The sequence below is a fragment of the Leiobunum rupestre genome, chromosome 11, assembly GCF_980474605.1.
Source record: "Leiobunum rupestre chromosome 11, qqLeiRupe1.1.hap1, whole genome shotgun sequence".
Classification (NCBI taxonomy): domain Eukaryota; kingdom Metazoa; phylum Arthropoda; class Arachnida; order Opiliones; family Sclerosomatidae; genus Leiobunum; species Leiobunum rupestre.
This window is the reverse complement of record NC_143394.1, coordinates 38,318,967-38,329,805: the sequence shown is the minus strand read 5'-3', so window position 1 is coordinate 38,329,805 and position 10,839 is coordinate 38,318,967. Positions and strand designations below refer to the sequence as shown.

The 10,839-nt window shown below is 35.8% G+C and overlaps 1 protein-coding gene across 1 annotated transcript; it reads left to right on the top strand.

The window, feature by feature from the left end:
• The first annotated feature begins 2,194 nt into the window (after positions 1-2,194).
• On the top strand, positions 2,195-3,759 carry LOC149922531 (uncharacterized). The gene is made up of 6 exons (XM_090163860.1): positions 2,195-2,333; positions 2,427-2,517; positions 2,583-2,824; positions 2,880-3,098; positions 3,170-3,353; positions 3,430-3,759. Exons 1-5 carry the CDS (start codon positions 2,269-2,271, stop codon positions 3,309-3,311), a joined length of 759 nt encoding a protein of 252 aa, XP_090019986.1. The 5' UTR covers positions 2,195-2,268; the 3' UTR covers positions 3,312-3,353; positions 3,430-3,759.
• Positions 3,760-10,839: the final 7,080 nt, after the last annotated feature.

Here is a 10,839-nt window from a genome sequence, read left to right as displayed (position 1 = left end):
GTTTTATATTTTGATAACCAACGTTTCTTCGCGACTAATGTTGGACAACAATTGTCACGGTGAGATAAATATCCCAAAAAACCTATAAGAGATAAAGCTAATTTAAATCATAATGAAATGTTGGTTATGTTGGCAGACTCAGCGGTATTTATTGAAGGAAGACGAAAATAATTGATTGTAGTAGCTATTTGGCCGACCATCTGTTAATTATCGGAATAGTTAGAGCAGATTAGTCCATAAATATAACTGCTGACTCACTGCGGTTTCCTTATATGATTGACAAACGCTTATATAAACATTTTCGACCCCGTGGAAAGTGCCACGTTAATTAGTTCTGGTTTGTTGATATTTTATCATGGAGGGGGGGGGGGTAGAACAATGTGCTGGGGTAGTAGGACCGTGAAAGTTTTTCATTACAATGGAACAAAAGCTTGGCTGTCTTTCAACAAGGGAATATAGATCTTATGGATTTGCGAGACACTTGTCCCTGACCAGTGGCGTAGACGAGGGGGGTTTCCGGGTAAAAACCCCTCCTTTGCGCCTACCTTAGACTGTACTAAATTTACACCTCTTTCGGGCCCCTCTTAACATTTACGTACTTCGTTGAAGAATTTCTGGATACGCCAGGAAATAAACATACGAAGTTTTCTGAAGACGGTTTTGTTTAGGTACCGTACTTTTATTACGTACGAGTGTCAGGGCTGCCTTATCCAGGCGGCAGACTAGGCAAAGTGCCTAGGGCCTACCAAAAAGACGGTAAATGAGATTTTAAATAGCTTCAGCAACTTGTCTTAAACTGTCGTTAAAGTCATTTTAAGAGAAACCGTTGCTATTTGTGAAGCTACAGTAGCTAGCTTAGATGTTAGAAGGTCTGAACGGTTTGACTTTATTTGGAAAGAGGCTGAAAAGTCGCCAGAATCTTCCAAGGGCGGACCGTTAAATTTGGGGCCCTGGACTAACACTGTTTGCGGCCTATTCACAGATGGATTTTGCAGGGTAATTAAATGCCTTTTCAATGAACTCAAGTTGGGGGGTCACAGATGCATTTTGCAGGGTAATTAAAAATTTCATGTTTCTTAAATTTAAATTGTTTTTATTTTTTTTATCGCAAAGGGGGCCCTTTGTTTGTACGGGGCCCCGGTCCGCAGCCCATAAAGACCATGCCAAGATTCGCCCCTGGAATCGTTCCATATTTCGGTTACAGTGGGCCCCTAGGATTCAATCTTTTTTGTAGCCCTCAACAGGCCCTAAATGGGTTCGAGTGTGCAATAACTGGTGGCTTTACCGGGGAGTCGGGGTCCGGCTCTAGTAACCCATAAGGGCGGTGGCGCACTGGGAGCTGTTAGCTCTGATCAAATGGTCTTTGCCTATAGTCGTGGGGACTATGATCTATTTCGCGCTGCACTGCTTTCGAAGGATTGGTCAGCCGTCCTCGATGCCCCTACCTTAGACGAAATGATTGATATCCTTCTCCTTTACGTTACTGAAGCCAGGGACGTGTCGGTGCCCTTGATTTCCATTAAACCCACTTAGCCTTCGGGTCAGTTGAGGGAGCCCTGGTGGTCCAAGGAAACCGAGCACCTAATTCGAGACAAGCGTTCTGCCTTTCGTATATTCAGAGCGTCACCTTCTACTGACAACAGACATGCATTTGCGAAAAAACGTAACTTACTTACTAAACACATGCGTTCCGCGAAATATAAGTACAAAGCCCGTCTAATTGATGAAATACCTACCAACCCATAGTTTCTTTTGTTTCGAGCGTTACAGTATCTTTTGTATCACGTATCAGGGCCCAATAAGTGTACAGCTTTTTTTATCCTGAATTAAAAACATTATTATTAAATATCTCAACCTCCGACTTCGGTCAGGCTGGGTGTGGATACTGAGTTTCGGCTCAGGCTAACAGCGAGGGTTCGTACAAACCAATTTATTCCAGTAATTGTGTAAACATTTCATTGCTAACATTGCTGTATTTCCAAAAATACTTTCTTCTAAAGGCACTTCAAAAAATGCCCGCCAAAAATGATTACGTATATTGGCGCACGTTTCACGCGGACGAATAGTTTACGTAATATTGACGCGCGTTTCACGCGCACGAATAGTTTACGTAATATTGGCGCGCTTTTCACGCGCACGAATAGTTTACGTAATATTGACGCGCGTTTCACGCGCCAGAAAATATTAAATCAACTTGAGACTTATGCCTAAGCCTTTAACTCTCCTGGATCATTGTGCCGGACCACACCTTGGGGATCATTGACGACAATGGACACCCACTTGACGTCGTCAGATAAGAATTTATCGTTAATGGGTAACACCGAGGGTAACACGTAAGTTATACCAAACCTTTTTACATTTTTTTCTTGAATGTCAAATACTATATTTGTCAATAAAAATGTACACTCTATGAATTTCATTTTCAGAGCCGAAGGATTTCCATTAGACCAGAAACACGACTTTAGGAAACGCGTCATCGCCATCAAAAATCCGAAAGATTATACCCACGCTTTCAAAGTATGGAAAAATAATATTCCAAAATATCGAACTCAAACTAACGCGAGTATTGAACGTTTTGCCAGATTAACACGAACAACGTCGAGACCTACCAAGTTTACCCAACTACTGGCATCTTGAAGCCCGAGGAAATAGACGGCGACGCGAAATTCGTTTACGACGAACTCCCGCGAAGATTGGGATTAGAAGACAGCCCTCAACGGAACAACCAACGCCATGACCCCGCAACGATCCGGATTCAAGAGGACGACATCAACGTGGAAACCCTTTCCGAGAATGCGCCAAAGGAAGAACAACCGCGGCAGACGTAAATGTATAATATTTCATGATTAAGAGTTTGACTCATTTCATTTATTATACAGGACAATTGAAGACCAACCAAAGGATGTGGACACTAAAAAAGGTAAGTCAAAATTAGGTTTCTCCTTTATCACGAGACTTTGTTGTTTAGGAATAAGAAGAGTAAAGAAACAGCGCAAGCGTGAGCTCAGCGAAATCACCTACAAGTCCTACAAAGACCCAACTACCTATTGTGAAACAGTTTCTTTAAATTCGTCCCTGAACGAAAATCCACAGCAGACGTAACAGCTACTATATTTAATGATTTTCCATATCTTGATTACTAGAACAACCTGTTAAATTTATTATCCAGAACTTTATTGGACCAGCAGGAGGATGAGGACACTCACCAGGAAAAAGATGGGAAAGCTAAAAAAGGTAAGTCAAAATTCAGATTATCAATATTGACAGGACTTTGCTGTTTAGGAAAAAGAAGACACTATTCTCTTGAATAGAAGTTCCCTAAATGCTCCTAAGGGTGACCAACGGCAGCCCAGGTAAGCGTTACCACTTTTATATTTTATTCGCGCGGCATCTCGATTAAGAGTTTGACCCGTTTCATTTATTATACAGGACACTAAAAGATCAAACATCAGTTGAGGACACTCGCCCGGAAAAAGGATTCGCACGAGGAAAATGAAATAAAAGCGGAAGACGCCAGAAGAAGCGAACTCGACGAAATTGCCAATAAATCCGTTCACGTAAACGAAACTTTTGTTAAACGAGAGTTGAATGCGTACATGCACAAAATTCATTTGGCTTTTGTCCGCTTTGGAACAAATATCAAAATTGTTTAGCTTAAAGATTATAAATCTATCTGTAAAATGTGTGAAACTTATTTAATCTCATTATAATATATTTCTGTTAACCATTAGTTAGTTGTTATTAATATTGGTTTTCATTCTCACGTATACGTTTATAGAATGCATTTGAATAAAAAAAACTTCATTATTTTGAGAACATATTCTAAAGTTATTTTTATTAATGTAAAAAAATTATCTTACGACGTTACATTTTAATTAACCCGTTTTTAATCATCCGTTATAATATTGATGATAACCGGGTTCCCTCTGGAAAATAATTATTAATAACAGCTCATTTCACCAGGAAATGACCATTTGTTAACGATTCGCTCTAATGCAAGTACTCTTACCGTCGTCCGCTACAGCTACCCGGTAAAGAAGGGAGGGAGGCAGTGGCGCCGCCAGGATTTTTTCCCACGTAGGCACTACAATTTGGGGCCCTCTCTTGCCCACTAATTTTTAATATATTTACTTAAACCATAAGTATGACACTACCTATTTACCTAATGCATTTTTTAATAATGGTCTGTTTCGCCATTGACAACGTAAATTATTATGTGACTAAAGTTTAATAACTCTTGGCGAATTCCTCTTAGTCTTTGGAAATCGCCGAGTGATACAGCCAAGGCCTATAAAAATTTAAATGCTTTCAAAAATGTAAATAACTCTTACTTTGTGTGAAAATATTTATGCATTATTGTACGCCTATTGCTGGCGGCGCCACTGGAGGGAGGACTCCGAAGAGACTGTGGAGCAGGGTTGGACATAAGGATAATTTTTTTAGTGATCTTCCTGATTAGACGCATGGAACTAGCTAACGCTAGTGCGGCTAGTTAGTTAGAGTATGAAAATAAACCTTTTTATATTGGTACTGGAAAATACCTCATTGGTTAGGTACTTTTGCATACCTTTTGATATTGGTACTGGAAAACACTTCATTGGTAAGGTACTTTTGCATACCTTTTGATATTGGTACTGGAAAACACTTCATTGGTAAGGTACTTTTGCATACCTTTAGATATTGGTACTAAAAAACACCTCATTTGTAAGGTATTTTTGTATACCTCGTGGTATTAAATAATCCCATATTTGGAGAGGTAAAAAACCTTCTTGGGACCTTCTTAGTACATAAAGAGGTTTTTATATTTCCTATTTATGGTGCTTGTCCATACTATTTTTAGGTATTTATTAATATATTTTCGGGATTAAAATTAACCTCCTGGGTATTATTTCAGTTCCTAAAACGGTTTTCAGGCGAGCCATTTATGGTCTTTAAATACCATTTTAAGGTTTTATATCGCTGCTTTTTCAGATTTAAATTAAACCTTTTTAGGAACTATGTAATCCTACACAAGGCATTTTAATTTACTTATTATGATATATTTCCATACCATAAGGTATTTATTAGAACCTTTTTGGAGGATTAAAGAACCTTCTTGAGACCTTCTTAGTGCCAAATAGGTTTTTATATTTCCTACTTATGGTTCTTGCCCATACTACTTTTGGGTATTTATTGGGACTCCTTCGGGATTAAAATTAACCTCTTGGGTAATATATTAGTTCCTTAAATGGTTTCAGGCGAACCATTTATGTTATTTAAATACCATTTTAAGGTTTATATCTGTCCTTTTTAGTTAAATTAAACCTCTGTAGGCACATTTAATCCTACACAAGGCATTTTAGTTTACTTATTATGATATACTTCCATACCATAAGGTATTAGAGAGGAGTATGTCCATCCGGTGATTGAGAATTTCATTCTCAATCACCGGAAGGACACAAAGCTGTAGCTTGGCTCCCGCCGTTCACCCGCGCCTCTCCCGTTCCTCCCTTGATCACCAGAATTTCTAATCACCAGATTCTCTCTCCCCCACCCCCATTCACTGGATACTTTATCTCTCGTTCACCCCGCACCTCTCCCGTTCCTCCCTTAATCACCAGAATTTCTAATCACCAGATTCTCCCGTTCACCGGTTGCTTTCCCCCAAACCCCATTCACTGGATACTTTATCTCTCGTTCACCAGCTCCTTTCCCCCATTGCTTTCATCCCTTCTAATCACCAGTTGCTTTCCCCCATCCCCATTCTCCAGAATTTGTTTTCCTCGTGCAGATATCTGGAGATTAGATTTTTACCCGTTTGCTTATCGCTTCAGAACTCCTTAATTTCTAATCTCTAGGTAATAAAAACAAGTTATTTACATTTAATTTTTTATTTTAGAACTTTGTTTTACATGTTAGTAGGTACTATCAGATATTCCATTAGATGGTTATCTTGTACATTACACAATTAAAACAAATTAAAGTAGTTAAGTTTACAGGCATTTAAATGGGGTGAAACGATCTCCTGCAACTTAATTTAATTAAAAGTTCTAACTCACGTATTTGTAGTGTTTAGCAGCAGTATCGTCTGACATCCGAGGGACAGTCACAAACGTCTTCTTCTTCTTCTTCAGGTACAGGTGAGAAGCTTTTGTCAGAGACCGTAGTTACTTTTGGCGTCGGGGGAATGTCCCATTCTAGCGAAAGGTACTTTTTTCCGATGGTGAATTATCCCTCGACGGACAGTGTGGAAAGCATCTGGCGTGTTCAAGTTCTGGTACGTCTCCTGATTCCCAGTGTTCTAAGATTCCATGGCATTTGTAACATCGTACTTCATCGCCCCGCTGAATATAGTAGAATCCAGCCTTCGCTAGTTGCTCCTTAGTGACGTGCGGATTTTTCCAGTGACGAAACGTTTCAAGTCGATACACTTCAATGTCCATAGCTGATCTAGACCAAATACGTTCTATAGTTTCAAATGATACATTCTCTAAGCCTACATTTACCCCTAAGTCTACTAAACCTAATTTTATCAATATGGTTAAATTTCTACGCTAAAATTCTCAATATAAACGCTTTTTTCAATATGCAAATTGTTTTAAATATGTCTAAAAATATAGTCTATTACAAAGAAAAAATAGTTACTTACTTTACGGGTAGAAATCCATTGGCGAGCTGTAGAAAAGACTGAGCGATCCGTCAGCAGGTCTTTACTCGTCAATGCGCCGTAGAGAAATGACGCACGGAAGATTAATTTATTCCTATCTTGTTGAGAATAATTCATCACGTGATCTAAACTTCAAATAACCCTCAAATTCTATTGGCTGTCTCTCTCTGACAGTTTAAACTGCCTCTAATGATTGACGGCACATATTAACCCACTTGAGTATTTGGAAAAAACCCTTTGCTACTCGAAGGAGAGTTTTGGAAATACCACGTTGACGATATCAAAATCGAGCTCTCACTTGAAAATGTTTACGGAAAACAATCCTCTTGGAAAATTGAGTTACGTAGAAGATTGCTAAAAAATGGCTAAGTGTTATGTTTTTTTCAATAATGAGTCTTATTTTTTACATTTTAAAGTATTTATTAAGAGTGAAAAATCCTATGACTACACTGACGGCATATCTTAAGTACCGGTGGAAAAAAATCCATTGCTCAAAGTTATCTTATTAAACGTGCGCGTGCACAGAAAAATGAACGAGTCACGTGATAGTAACTTAATTTCTACGCTAATCTTACCCCTACTAGACCTAATTTCTGTCTAATACATTTCCAATATATATATATATAAAAGAATGCCTAAAAATTTCATTTTAAATATAATAAAATAGCCTAGCTGATTATTATTATTATTATTATAACTTACTTTTCAGCGTGACCTTCAATGACTATTCCCAATGCTAAGACTCTTTATTGAGATAACGAAAACTGTAACTAAGAATTGATTCCCATGACTACCCTGACGGCATATCTTAAGTACCAGTGGAAAAAAATCCATTGCTCAAAGTTCAGTTATCTTATTAATCGGGTGCGCGCTCACAGAAAATGAAAGTCACGTGAGAATCGGTACGTCACTGAAAATAGTGGAAGTGTCATCACTAGAGTTCTTTTATCAATATATTTAATTAAGGATTATTTCAAAGTTTAGATGGCGCCATGGTTCTCAAAGCAGTGATATTAAAAGATCTCAACGGGTGGAATTGGAGAAACGCTAAAAATATTATCGACATATTCATTCTCCCTGAGTATAAATAAATAAATAAATAAATACATTCTTGGCGTAGTAGTAGGATTTTAAGAAAAAAATTAAATACGGAAAATCAATTATTTTATTTTAAAGGTTTTGTGATTTCTCACCAAACAATTTCAACATCTTCAATGTAGGCTATCACATCAGGGGCATCTCAAAAATCTTTTTCCTCTGATCTCCTAGTTTCTGCCTCTGTCTTTAGTATTTATAAATATTTTCCTATCCATAAACCATTTCCTAACTGGTGGACATTGATAACACTAAAAGTTTACTTATAATAATATGCTGAAATACATTTTCCAATACGCAAAAAATTAAAGCTAGACCTAAAAACCTGTAAAGTGTAAATAGTTAAGACTAAATTTCTAGGCCTAGCCCATGAAAGTACATTTTCCGTAAATCATATCCTAACATGAATGCATTTGTTAAGAATAAATTTTTTTTTTTTAAAAATGCTAATTAATTTCGTAAACAAGCATAAATTTTAGTTCGCCCTTCCTCCAAAATATCTAATAGAGCTAGTACATTCTCGATAAATATCCATGTTCTTGGGGAATAAGAGACGTTTTTTATCAAAGTAAGCCAAGTTTAAAGCTTATTGTCATTGGTTCCATAACAAAAACCACATTGTAACGTGATAATGGCTGCTCACTAATCCCAATTCCATGTGAAACTCTTTCAGTTTCTTTTGAGTTTCAAAATAATGTTTTAGAAATAGATTTTTCCTATTTCATTAAATATAAGTATTAAAATTAGAATTGCTTCATTAAATTATGCATTTGTACTGTACTGTACACAATACCTGCATTTGAAATTGTATAACATTAAAACACAGTTTTTAAAAAAAAATATATCAAGGTTTTCAATTCAGTTAAAAATAATTATATTAGATGTAATGTGTTTATATTTTTAACTTAATTGCATTGATGTTTTAAAAGCAAACCTCGGGCCTAAGAAACAGGCAAAGTGTAAATTGCTAAGACTAAATTTCTAACTCTAATAATGTGTAAATCAATTATACAATTATCTATTCATAAGTGTTAGAGACTTTATTACAATGAAATAAAACCATGTAGAAATGTATATGATATAAATTTAAGAAAACTTGTAACGTGATAATGGCTGCTCACTAATCCCAATTCCATGTGAAACTCTTTCAGTTTCTTTTGAGTTTCAAAATAGGGTTTTAGAAATAGATTTTTCCTATTTCATTAAATATAAGTATTAAAATTAGAATTGCTTCATTAAATTATGCATTTGTACTGTACTGTACACAATACCTGCATTTGAAATTGTATAACATTAAAACACAGTTTTTAAAAAAAAATATATCAAGGTTTTCAATTCAGTTAAAAATAATTATATTAGATGTAATGTGTTTATATTTTTAACTTAATTGCATTGATGTTTTAAAAGCAAACCTCGGGCCTAAGAAACAGGCAAAGTGTAAATTGCTAAGACTAAATTTCTAACTCTAATAATGTGTAAATCAATTATACAATTATCTATTCATAAGTGTTAGAGACTTTATTACAATGAAATAAAACCATGTAGAAATGTATATGATATAAATTTAAGAAAACTCAAACAATCGACAGACATAACTTTTCTGTTTTAAACCAACAATTTTATTATTCTTTCTTATCATTTTTTTTATACAACCATTTGTTTTTATATAGATAACCTGAGGACGGCTATAATATGAACATATACCTAAAAAAAATCGGGGGTTAAACAAAAACAACCTTAATATATTCCTTATGGATTATAAGTTCGCGAAAGGTGTGTATTATATTTAATTTCTTACATTTCGTTTCATTATTTAATGATATTTTTTATTTTTTAAAAAAGTATGTCTTACTCTGAAGTCACACTCTGGTTTTTGGAGTTACAGCTTCAATTTTTGATGGTGCCCCAGCCGTGTACTTAACAAACGGTGTCAATAGTATCGTTGTCTCAATTCAATCTTGGGATTGTCTTACTGAAAAATGGTCCTATGTCATTGACGCTCTGGGGTCACAAACAGGAATACGAATTACTCTACCAACGCCTACTATTGAGCAGTATTCGGATTGCTGTTACAACCATTACTTTCGCGTAACGTCGACAGGCTGAGAGTTTAATTGGATTCTGCAACCATTTAGTCAAAAGTATTTGCTAGATGAAATGTGTTTAACTGGGAGTTTGACGCTTAGCGTACCCCAGGTAATTGCGTTCGATCAGTGCAAACCCAGAATTGATGAGCAACTTTCCGTACTTCAGCAAAATCAATCATCCATATGAAGTTCTCGAACAAAAATTCAGAACTTTCTATAGTGTTTTCAAACCTTTGGAGAGGAGAGAGAATCCCTGTGGCTTTTTAGAACTATACAGTGGATTCCATCTCTCAAACGACTATTCTAAGCCTTTGGAAAACCTCTTTTTAGAAAAATTCTGTGGGAATTACCCCTTTGAAATATATTCTCTAATGAATTATTGTTTGAACGATATAAAACATTTACAATTACTGTTGGGAGACATACTGTAATTTTCTAAACAATAAACAAAATACGAACCATTTTCATGTTTTATTATTATTAGGAATATGGATGAAAAAAAAAACACACATTAAATATTTATTTCAAATATCTGTAGAACCGAAGCCTCTCGATCCTCTTTCTGTATCTTCTTCAATTTGCTAATACAAACCAAAACAGGAAAATTGAAATAATAATAATAATAATTTTGGAGGGTGGAACATATCAATTTAACTCACAAGGCATTCCATAGGAACTGGCATCGAAATACATTCGCAGATAAGTTGAGCTATTCGATCGCCTCTGAAGATTTTAAATGCGTTTTTCCCGTGATTAATCAAGACAACCCCTATTGTACCAGTGTAATCTTTATCTATCACACCTGCTAAAACATCAATACCATGTTTTATGGAAAGACCCGAACGAGGGGCTAGAAATAAATAAATAAATATAAAACATGGTATTCGTTAAATATATATATATATATATATATAATATTACCAATACGTCCGTAGCAGAAATCAGGTATAACTACACTTAAATCAGTATTTATTAGCTCTCTTGCCATGGGGGCTACAACATAGTTATATG

What these genes read in the sequence shown, in the direction of transcription:
- LOC149922531 (XM_090163860.1), top strand. Translation starts at nt 2,269, where the DNA reads ATGGACACCCACTTGACGTCGTCAGATAAGAATTTATCGTTAATGGGT. An exon ending in GGTAACACCGAGGGTAACAC is followed by an intron (nt 2,334 to 2,426) that starts GTAAGTTATACC and finishes TTTCATTTTCAG; the next exon opens with AGCCGAAGGATTTCCATTAG. An exon ending in GAAGAACAACCGCGGCAGAC is followed by an intron (nt 2,825 to 2,879) that starts GTAAATGTATAA and finishes TTTATTATACAG; the next exon opens with GACAATTGAAGACCAACCAA.